Source organism: Lissotriton vulgaris, chromosome 7, assembly GCF_964263255.1.
Source record: "Lissotriton vulgaris chromosome 7, aLisVul1.2, whole genome shotgun sequence".
Taxonomy (NCBI): Eukaryota; Metazoa; Chordata; class Amphibia; order Caudata; family Salamandridae; genus Lissotriton; species Lissotriton vulgaris.
The window spans coordinates 601509421-601521450 of record NC_141695.1 but is presented as its reverse complement, the minus strand read 5'-3'; the positions used below and the strand labels follow the sequence as shown (position 1 = coordinate 601521450).

Below are 12030 nucleotides of genomic sequence, written 5' to 3'. Positions count from 1 at the left end.
TAGGACTCCACATTAGTTTCAGGCCTGATTTTTCTTTTTAATAGGGTAACCTTCCCAGTATCGGGGTCGACATACAGTTTGGACGGTTCTTCAGCTAATGGATCCTGTTCTTCAGGTACTTTAGCTTTTTCCCCCAGTCTTGGCCTTTTTAGCTGGGTCGGTTCGAATCCACTATTTGTTCGACCACCCTTGGCTTAACGTGCGGAGGAAGTCCGAATTTTATCGGTCCGAGAGACTTTGGTTGGTGGACCGTTTTGGTGGACTGTATGTTCTGTTTTGGACCCGTGGTAATCGATCCGACACTTTTAGCTTGTTCGACAACCATCCTTTGGCCCGGTGTCGTCTTCGGAGCTTGCTGCTTCGGAGCCATGTTTTGTTCCCTCGGTTCGACTGAGCCCTTCGGCTCGAGTCTTGACTTTTGCTTAAGTGTCACGGTGTGCACTTGCTTTGGTTGTTCGACTCGTACTTTGGGATCGACAACCGTTGTCCGTTCGAGTCCTTTCTTTGCGTTGCTAGGCGTCGACGTCGATGTCGTCGGCTCGACGGCCTTCAGCTTGGGCACAGACATAGGAGTAGTGGTTCTGGCCTCGACAACCTTTGCATGCGACCTCGACGACCTGTTTTTGTTTGGTCGGCTTCGACGGATCCGCCATTTTCGGTCCGAAGAATGGGATGTCGATCAGTTTCGGTTTCTGTTTGTTTACCATCACTTTCGGTTTCGTTTTTCCCAAAGTTTGGTAATGTCGCACCGATGGCTCTTGTATTATATTCTTAGCCGGGCTGAACCGCGGGGCTATAGAATGTGCGTCCTGATCTTGGCTAAGGCCTTCCGGCGATGCCTCAACCTGAGCCTCTGGATCTGAACCTGCGAATGTATTGGGCTCCGTAGTTACGGGCGGCCCATTGTCCTCGCCGGAGTCGTCCTCGACGGCTCCCATGCCTGGTTCGTCGTCCCCTACCTCGATGATGTCTTCCTCGTCATCGACGTAGTAGTTGGAGTCGTGTTCAGACCCCTGATCCGACTGCTGATCCGAGTCTTCAGGCTCGATGAACTCTTCGTCGTCTTCAAAGATGTTTTCTGGCTCAGGCGCTGATCTCTGCATCGTCTGTCTGGCCGCACGTCGAACCCGAAGAGTCTTTTTTGATCGAAATTGAGCACAAGCTAAGCAGTCGGCTTCGTTGTGTTCCGGAGATAAACATTTATTACAGACTGGGTGTTTATCAATGTGTGGGTATTTAGAGTTACAGTTGGGGCATCGCTTGAGAGGACTTCGTTCCATCGACGATTGGCCCTGGTGTCGAGAAGGCCACGCGGCCCGATTCGACGTCCTGAGTAGAAAGAACAGGAATAAGTTGTGGGTACCGATCGAAGATACAATACCGACACCCTGAAGGCCTTTTGGCCTTTAGAAAGTTATAAATCTATTTCCGAACTCCGAGTAACAAAAGTACATCCGAACCCAATGGCGGAAAAAAACAATCTGAGGATGGAGAGGATGCCCATGCGCACTGTAGTTCAGAGGAGGAGCCACCTATCTCGTGATACTTCGAAACTCTTCCAGGACAACAATGTGCAATCATCCGGACCCAACACTAGGCGGCGATCTATGCACAGATATGAATTCAGCAGCCCACATGCCTCGAACTCATGCTTTATGGACACTATGAAGTCTTCAATAACAGAGTAAGTGAAAAACAATAACTGAGAAAGGCAAAAAGAAAAATAGCGACGAGTCAAATTAGGTGCTTAATTTGAGCCCGAGGTTGCAGGTGGAACCCACTGGCACTCATTCTTAGGGATCTGCACTTATTTATCTCATCAGACTTTTGCCCAGTGGAAGAATGTAAAACACGCAAGGAGAAGAGAAAGAGGTAGCAGAAGATAGCAAAACTGTGACAATGGCAGAAAGCAGGAACCTGCCAGAGTGAGATAAAGGGGTAGGGGATGTCTGGTTGTGGATTACAGATGCACGAGGTGGAATCAATACTACGCATACTCGGCATGTGTTTGCTGTTCCACCAGATACCTAATGAAGAATCTCTTCAAGTCTAAGTAATACAATATTTGTGTATTAGGATGTGAAATATCTTTCAGGATCTGCATGCATTCTATGCTGATATTTAGATGAAAGTGCTGGGCGTATTCAGGAACCAGGCAGTCGACTCAGTGATAATAGGCTGTGATGTATGATCGTGCTTGACATACTAAATAGGAAGCTCCCTGGAGGGTTCTTAGGACAGAGTACCACTAACGACCACACCAGTCCACAGCAATAAGGATAGCTGTTGTTTAACCCTGGTCAGAAATTTCATGAGGAGAGGGGCTACTGGAAAAGCTATCCATCACTGACTGGTCTACCTTTAAAGCATTTACCTTTTAGCTGGGCTCTGTAAAACTCCATTCAAATTTTTGTGGTGCCAAAAAAAAGTAGCTGTGCTCTCCTTTATTCTGTGCAAAGATCCTCGAAAACTTTGTCATCATCAAACACTCACTTTCAAAGATCAATTATCTTGTCTTTCAAAGTCAGAGGGGCACGATAGGAGAGCAGCTGTGACCTAGAGACCGTGAAGTACTTTTAGTGTTATATGGTTTTCATGCCACCTTATATGTTTAATATTACATTTTGGTATTGTCTGCTTGGTCATAATGGACACCAATACATTAATGTTGAGCAGAAAACCCTCAGAGCAAGATAGACTGCTCTCAGTTGCAACGTTTAAGTGATACATGTAGGAAAGTGCCACTTTTTGACATGGTCCCCCTCACATTTTGTCTGGTATTTGATGCAATTTTGACAGAAATGCACTGGGTTCCTGCTATCCAGGTCCCCAGTGCCATATCTTTCCCTAAAACTGTAACATTGTCTCCCCACTTGGCAATACCTTTAGTACCCCCTGTAAGTTCCTAGTAAATGATACCCATAGTACCTAGGGCAAGGAGACAAAAGAGGGTCCCTAGGGGCTGCAGTATGCTTTGTGCCACCCTATGGGACCCCTCAGCACCAACATGCAAAAGTCCATTACAGTATTCGTGACATGTTGCAGAGAAAAGTGAAGACACGACATGGCACACCTCCTATGTGCCATACCAGCAGACACTGCATGCAGTATAGATAATCCCACCCTAGAGCAGGACATAGAGCCCTAAGGCATGGTGCATTATTTTACATGTGAGTACATATCTGCATACGCAGATATGCCACTGTGATGTTCATGTCGATTCTTGGACATTGCCAGTGATCAGGGAAGCTATCTTGAGTATATGTACTGGGCACTGGTGATTACGAGTTTCCCAGCTACATGATGGCTTCAATGAAACTAAAGATGTTTGGCATCAAACATCTTGTATTAATAAGCCCACACAGATTCCAGTGATGACATTATTAATACATGCACCCAGGGACACCTTAGAGGTGACCCCTGAAATCCTATTGACTACTAGTGTGTTGGCTGACTGGTGTGGACCAGCTTGCCACCAGACAGATTTCTGATCCCCACCACTTGCAGGTGAGAGTCCATGCTCTCTGAGGGCAGAAACACTGCCTGCTCTGGCTGGAGGTGTTGTCACCTACTCCAAGCAGGATGGCTTATTAATCAGCATATCAAAGCAGGAGGCTTCAAAGGCCCCTGCCTCCTTTGATATGAGACCAAGACAAAGGGAAATCCCACCCCCTGCCCTGGGCCCATTGGGCACCAGGACAGGTGGGAAAATTAACTAGCCAGGAGGGGTGTTACCCATCAAGCTAGTTCAACCTCTAAGGTGGGCTGCCTTATGTGAACATGAGAACTACAATTTCACCATCTTTGTTTTTGGTGGAATTAGGTTCACTGGGTCAGGGTTATGCCCACTGCTCACAGGAAGTGGTCATTTAGGGGGTATAGTTGCCCTAAAAGTAAGTAGCCCATTAGCTACTACCTGTCACTCCTCTCAACACTCCTGCATTGAGTATTTAGGAGGCTCTCCTGATGCCAGGAACTTAAGATTCGGCTAATCCAAAAGAAAAGGACAAAGAAGAGCCGAGATACACTGAGAACTGAAGACTGCTATGGACTTTTGGCGCCAAACCCTGCCTGCCTGCCTGCCTGCCTGCACCAGTCTCAACAATTGTTGAAGAGTGACTCTTCCTGTAGCTAAGCAACCACCAAGAACCACTGTAGACTGCCAGCCCTGTGCAAATTGCAATCAATCCAACTTGGAATAGAGGAGCTACTCCCCTGCAGTCTGTAGGCAAAGAAGAAACAGAGTCCAGTTTACTGTGTTGCCGCTCCCTGGCCAGCCTGATGCAATGGCCCCTCAGGAAGAGGGATCTGTGCTGCTAAAGGTCATTGTGCCCTCTGCCCCCCTCCGAGTGCGAGAACACCAGGACCAACCAGGGGAGCACAGCACCAATACCTAGGGTACCCGGCCTCTTGCAGCAACCAAGGCCTGTTTAAGTCCAGTCGGTACTCTAACAGCACCGAAACTCTGCAACCCTTGAGGGATGTCAGCACAACAGAGGCCCACTGCCAGAGTGGCCCATCTACCCTGATATTTTCACCCTCAACCGATGAGGCCGACAACCCCGAGGACCTTTGACAAACGGTGCCCAGCCGACCGATCTACTCTACACCCGAGCACCCCAGTCCAGGTACCGATGAAGTGCTGTGCTTCGCACCCATGACCGTTGTCACTCGAGCCCCTATTGGGAGCTCCTGGACTTGTCCCCATGCCCCTCTCTGCAGCTTTTTTCTAGGTGGCCCTTCCTTCTTCCCACCGGCTTACAGCACAAAGCTACCAACCCGACCAGCACCTCTGCACCTGGACACCCCAGGACAGGTAACGAGTCACTGCTGGTGGTACTTTGGAAATATTAAGGTATTGTAGCTCTGTGAGCTGTTTTTATGTCGTTCCACTGTTTCCATATAGACTGGAATGTGGTCCGATTTGTTATATGATGATGTGTTATGGTTATTATGTTCTGGTTCATTGTTAAGACAGTTATAAATCACAGTGAGTGGGCATTTGAACATGGAGTTTAATGCAGGAGGAACATAAGTGGTCATATCAGATGGTGGGGTGGCAGTATCTCATTCACTGAGCCATGGCTGTATGATTTTACTGTTGGAGACCTGCGGATAGAGAGTTTTATTTTTGCTTGCAAATCTCTTAGGTCGGTGGGCTGGTCAGAATCTGGTAGTCTGTGTATGATGCCACTGGGGATGAGGCATGTTTGAGCTGTGCAGTATACGGTTGCGTTGATCGCTCAAATGAATCCTGGAACATTTGTCACGTGACCATCTTCTTAATGGCTAGTGCAGCTGCCTGTCTCAGTAGACAAGAAAAGTGCAATGCCCCAGTGGCCTAAGAAAGCGCTGGTGAGATTATCTTGCTTAATACAAAGTATTACCAACTAACTAATACTGGACGCATTTCTTAACTATTATCAAGGCAGACCGCTGACATAAGAACAAACTGTGTCATGTTGTGATGTGGCAGTGCTGATGGGGGAACAGCTTGGCACAAAAAAACATCCATCCTTCTACACTAAATATTCCACATCAGTTTGTCTACTGGGTACCTCTTACCTCACCATCTGCAACTCCGGCCTCTTGTGCCAAATTCCGGAAGAAATCATCATCCCCAATTGACCTGTGAGACACCAAAGACATCAACGAAATTGTAAGAGCAAAGCTGCAAGTTTGGATCACAGCACGTAAACACAGAATATATTTATATTATATATATACATACACACCACACACATTACCTAGTGGCAGTCGCCACTAGGCAGTTGTAGCTAGGAATGCTTTGCCACAGGGAAAGCATAGTTTGTGTTGCTAATAGCTTTGGAACTATTTGACGAATCTCCACAAAGCTTACCAATAAGGTTCTGCTTTTTGCCTACCTATTGCATGGAGAGTTAGGCGCTCTAACTAGCTGCCAGCAACATGAGAATAAATGTTGCTGGCAGCCATTACAGGACTTGAGGACTTAGTCCCCTCACGTGAAGTAAAAAAAGAAAAATATTACAAGAGGGAAGGGTAGAGATACCCGGACCCCCTGGACTCCATTAAGGCCCCCCCCCCCCCAAAAAAAGGAATCCGCAAAAAATGCTGCGATCCAACAGGATCGAGAAATAAAAAATGGCAGCCGGGCTACCTTTATTAAGTTTATGTCCCGGGGAGCCCATCCCCGGGGTTGTAGTCATAACGGTGTGGGATTCTATGTGACCCCTCTCCCTGAATGAACAACAAGAAAACCTAGGGGTCTCTACAGGAAAATATCTTGGAAATTCCTTATTAACTAACCAGACGTCTAGCAGAGTACATCGAGTTAGTGTCAAGGCGATTAGTTCTGACAGAAGACAAGAAATATTACGCAAAGGGCCACCTGTGATTGTAGATCAAGAGTCTTGTAGGATTCCCATCAAAGACTTGTGATGATCAATGTTATCATTTGGTCATCCTTAGGGTCGTGTGTCTCTGGATCATTGAGACATAGATCGTACCCTATGGTGGATTAGGGTTCCGACCCACAATCTCTGTTGGACCATGTGGTATTGATCTGATGGAATCTGGTGCAGTGCAAGAAATAATAAAAGTGGTGAATTAAAATAGGATAGAGAACCAAAACTAAGAATTTTTATTGAAGATGGCCTCTTTCTGTTAAAACCAAGAACAGTGCAATATCATAGCAGTTTAACCAAATATCTGCATGGGGGCCAACATGTTTCAGCCTAATGGGAAAAAGGGACCCAGGCTTTCTTCAGGGCCTCTGTTCTCATTAATAGTGCTACTGCATTTAGTGTAAATAATGTATCAACGTAAAATATAATAGTGAATATAAATCTATAACAGCAAAGGATATATTTTCAGTCATCTGTTAAATCTCCTCGGTGACACCTGGTGTGTTTGTTACATCTACAATAGAAAAATCACATGGTGACCCTGTTGTAAAAACTAAATGTCTAAAATAACATGTTCAAAGTATTACAGTGTAAGGGACAGTATCTACTCACCCAGTATGCCCGGGGAACAGACCTCACCTCTCCTGGACCTGGCTCAGGAACTGTGAGACCATGCTCTGTAGAAGTAAGACAACCTGACCTTAAATACAGCAGAGAGAATAAGCATATCCTGCTCTGTCATGTATGTACCTAGCCCAGGTTATCACGCAGCTTACTCCCAGAGCCAACTTCCTGTCATAGTCCCGTTTACATAGATCTGTCTATCAAGACACAGCACTCAAACCCTCCAGTGTGGCAGGGTGTAACTATCTTCTACAGGCCATTGCTAGATCCTGATCGAATAGCCATTTTCACTAGGAGTCTGACAGAGAACTCACTAAGACAACCCCTAGAGAGATATATCTGCTATGGAGCATTTTCCCAACATGGTCTATTAAAAACCACACATAGTGGGAAACAGATGTATTGCTTACCTGTCCTTCGTTGCCTCTGGCCGGTACTGAGTCAGGGGGAGGCAACGAACAGGACAGGTACAGCCTTTAAGAATGGTCAGAAGCGTTCGTAATCAGCCAATCAGGGTGGGTTGTATGTAAAAGAAACCCTTCGTTATACGATGATAAAAAGGAAGGTATTTTAAAGTGAGCAAACCCTACCTGATGTTTAATATAATATGTCCGCATGCCTGGAGAGTGTCTCAAATGATATGAAAGGAACAAAACAAGCAAACTGAGCCAGTAACTCGGGCCCTCGAACAAGCGCGTCCTCTCGCGGTGCTGCCGGAACTACAAAATGACGTCATGGCCTAGACGTCTGTAGTTCTGTCAATCGCGGGGGCGCCAGTCCACAATGCACGGCATTTACGTTTGTTGAAAATGCCTAAGATCTCCAAAACAACACAACAAAAAGGAAGGTATTGCAAAGTGAGCAAACCCTACCTGATGTTTAATACAATATGCCCGCATGCCTGGAGAGCGTCTCAAAAGATACGAAAGACACAAAACAAATGAACCGAGCCGGTAACTCAGGCCCTCGAACAAGCGCGTCCTCTCGCGATGCTGCTGGAACTACAAAATGACGTCATAGCCTAGACGTCTGTAGTTCTGTCAATCGCGGGGGCGCCTGTCCACAATGCTTGTTCAAATGCTTAAGATCTCCACAGTATTTTGGGGCTATTAGCATATGGCGAGTGATTCACGCATCTAAAGCAGAATAATGGCTCTCACTTCGCGTCTACATAAAACTACAGAATGTCGTCATGTGTGAAATAGTTATAGTCTAAAACTATTTAATGCGTGAATCACTCGCCATATGCCATATTTTGTCGTTCATCACGAGAGGACGCGCTTGTTCGAGGGCCTGAGTTACCGGCTCTGTTCGTTTGTTTTGTGTCTTTCGTATCTTTTGAGACGCTCTCCAGGCATGCGGGCATATTGTATTAAACATCAGGTAGGGTTTGCTCACTTTGCAATACCTTCCTTTTTGTTGTCGTTTTTTGGAGATCTTAGGCATTTTGAACAAACGTAAATGCTGTGCATTGTGGACAAGCGCCCCCCACAATTGACAGAACTACAGACGTCTAGGCCATGACGTCATTTTGTAGTTCCGGCAGCACCGCGAGAGGACGCGCTTGTTCGAGAGCCCGAGTTACCGGCTCAGTTTGCTTGTTTTGTTTCTTTCATATCATTTGAGACACTCTTCAGGCATGCGGACATATTATATTAAACATCAGGTAGGGTTTGCTCACTTTAAAATACCTTCCTTTTTATCATCGTATAACGAAGGGTTACTTTTACATACAACCCACCCTGATTGGCTGATTACGAATGCTTCTGACCATTCTTAAAGGCTGTACTTGTCCTGTTCGTTGCCTCCCCCTGACTCAGTACCGGCCAGAGGCAACGACGGACAGATAAGCAATACATCCGTTTCCCACTATGTGTGGTTTTTAATAGACCCTGTTGGGAAAATGCTTCATAGCAGATATATCTCTCTAGGGGTTGTCTTAGTGAGTTCTCTGTCAGACTCCTAGTGAAAAGGGCTATTCGATCAGGATCTAGCAATGGCCTGTAGAAGATAGTTACAACCTGCCACACTGGAGGGTTTGAGTGCTGTGTCTTGATGGACAGATCTATGTAAACGGGACTATGACAGGAAGTTGGCTCTGGGAGTAAGCTGCGTGATAACCTGGGCTAGGTATACACAAGACAGAGCAGGATATGCTTATTGTCTCTGCTGTATTTAAGGTCAGGTTGTCTTACTTCTACAGAGCGTGGTCTCACAGTTCCTGAGCCAGGTCCAGGAGAGGTGAGGTCTATTCCCCGGGCATACTGGGTGAGTAGATACTGTCCCTTACACTGTAATACTTTGGACATGTTATTTTAGACATTTCGTTTTTACAACAGGGTCACCATGTGATTTTTCTATTGTAGATTTAACAAACACACCAGGTGTCACAGAGGAGATTTAACAGACGACGGAAAATATATCCTTTGCTGTTACAGATTTATATTCACTATTATATTTTACGTTGACACATTATTTACACTTAATGCAGTAGCACTATTAATGAGAACAGAGGCCCTGAAGAAAGCCTGGGTCCCTTTTTCCCATTAGGCTGAAACATGTTGGCCCCCATGCAGATATTTGGTTAAACTGCTATGATATTGCACTGTTCTTGGTTTTAACAGGAAGAGGCCATCTTCAATAAAAATTCTTAGTTTTGGTTCTCTATCCTATTTTAATTCACCACTTTTATTATTTCTTGCACTGCACCAGATTCCATCAGATCAATACCACATGGTCCAACAGTGATTGTGGGTCGGAACCCTAATCCACCATAGGGTACGATCTATGTCTTAATGATCCAGAGACACACGACCCTAAGGATGACCAAATGATAACATTGATCATTACAAGTCTTTGATGGGAATCCTACAAGACTCTTGATCTACAATCACAGGTGGCCTTTTGGGTAATATTTCTTGTCTTCTTTCAGAACTAATTAGTCTTGACACTAACTTGATGTACTCTGCTAGACGTCTGGTTAGTTAATAAGGAATTTCCAAGATATTTTCCTGTAGAGACCCCTAGGTTTTCTTGTTGTTCATTTAGCTCTGAAGAGGGGTACAACCTAGGTTGGTCTTTAACCACATGGCTGATGGGCGTTTCCCCCCCCCCCTGTGCTGGAAAATGCCATTTTAGTGGCACCATGACGAGCTCAGCTCGTCATCAGCACACGACACCCGTGGGTGATGACGAGCTGAGCTTGTCATCAGCATCGAAAGGGATAAATATCCCTTAGGCCCTCCACTAATGTATTGTTATTTGTACCCCTCTCCCTGAGCCATTAAAGGCCCAGTAAGCCCACTGCGGGAATTTGCATGTTAGGGGCGAGGCCCCACAGACTCCCTCCCTGAGCCCGGAGAGGCCCCAGGGAGACCATCACTGGGTCTGAAATTAGTTTATATGGGGGGAGGGGACACACGACCCTTCGTTGAGTTTGGAAAACCCACCCTGGGGAGGACAGCATTAGATTACATAGGGATGGGGATGGGGCTGGGCAGCACCATCCCCGAGCCTCCAAAAGGCCCCAGGAAGCCCACTCCTATGGACAAAATTATTTAAAATCGGGAGAGGGGCCACAAAGCCCCCCTCCCTGAGCCATTAAAGGCCAGTGGGACCCTATCCTTCCTGGCCAGCTCACATGCTATGTCCTGGGGAGCCCACCCCTGGGACATAACATTTTCCCTGCCCGCACCGGTGCAGGCAGGAAAACCTGTGTGTTTGTTCTGGCTTGGTAGTACCATTTCAAACCTCCTGCCAAGCAGGAGCAAACACAAAGTCTGCTCACAGATGATTACTCGTGCATGTTCAGCCTTCCCCGTTCAATCAGAACTGTCTCTTGTCCTCAAGTTGTCCGTAAGAGGCCCCCAAATGTCTTTAGGCCTTGATGGCTCTGACAACTCCTCAGCAACACCAAGTCCTTTATCCAGTGGTCTAGCTTGGGTGCGAACTTACTGCCCCAGTGCACCGCCATCCTCCTCTTGGCCAACAACAAAGCTATTGTTATGAATTCATGCACTCTTCCAATCAGGTGTTGAATGAGGCCCAACAAACAGACCTGCGGCTACAGTGTATTGTGGTGTCTGTCATGATCTGCATTTGTTGAACCACCAACTCCCAGAACCCACGTATCTGGTGACACTCCCATGCGAGGTGCAGAAAGTCCGCTTCCTGTGTTCTACATCTCTGACACATATCACTGTCGGTAATTCCATACTTGTACAATCTAGCTGGCATGTGGTACAACTGGTGTAAGTATTTGAAGTGAATTATGTGCAAATTGCAGTTAGACATCAACGACTCAGTGTACTAACAACAGTACACCCAGTCCTATTGCGTAATTTGGGGCTGGGGTTTCTCATTCCAGCGGTTAAAGCTGTGGTTCGGATCAGTCAATGTTTTAACCCTAGCCATTTTGTATAATTTGGTAACAAATTTGTGCCACGTGGGACTTCCCAAGAGCACCTGCAGAGCATGTAGCGTCGGTTCCTCTGGGAATGTGGGGTAGAGCTCCCTCACAGCCGCTCGGAGTCTATGTTACGTGAATGCAAACTGCCTGCGCTGTCTATGCGAGACCTAAAAAGACACTATAGGCTTAAAATAAGCAATGTCTAAGGGAGATTATACTACCTTCAGCCTTCATTCCGTGGTGAAAACTTTACAGATAACCCATCTTTTAAAGCAAAAATGAGCAAAGGTACATAGCTCAATACCTGGTGCACACAGCCTTCTATGTTACGCAGAAATGGTCATGCTGAGACGGTTCTGTCGAGTAACTCAAGGCTGCTTACAATACTCAGGGCCTGACTTAGAAATTGGAGTACAGGTTACTCCATCCATTGGATATAATGGTATTTATATTTCAGGGAACTGGATATCCGTCACCGTTGTGATGGAGTAACTTGTCCGCCACGATCTAAATCAGGCCCTTAATATGTGTATGTAGAATCTTTGCCTTGTAGCAAACTTTTTCTGCAGAGCCTCAAAACTTGTGTGGACCATAATATACACAAGTTGTCAA

At 46.2% G+C, this 12030-nt stretch overlaps 1 protein-coding gene across 1 annotated transcript in view; it reads right to left on the bottom strand.

Annotated features, from left to right (window-relative positions):
• The window catches only part of FBF1 (Fas binding factor 1), a 615519-nt gene that overhangs the window by 515991 nt on the left and 87498 nt on the right, over positions 1-12030 (bottom strand). The window contains exon 6 of the mRNA XM_086930722.1: positions 5566-5629. Within this exon, the coding sequence (XP_086786848.1) occupies positions 5566-5629 (64 nt within the window). The remainder of the gene's footprint in view (positions 1-5565; positions 5630-12030) is intronic.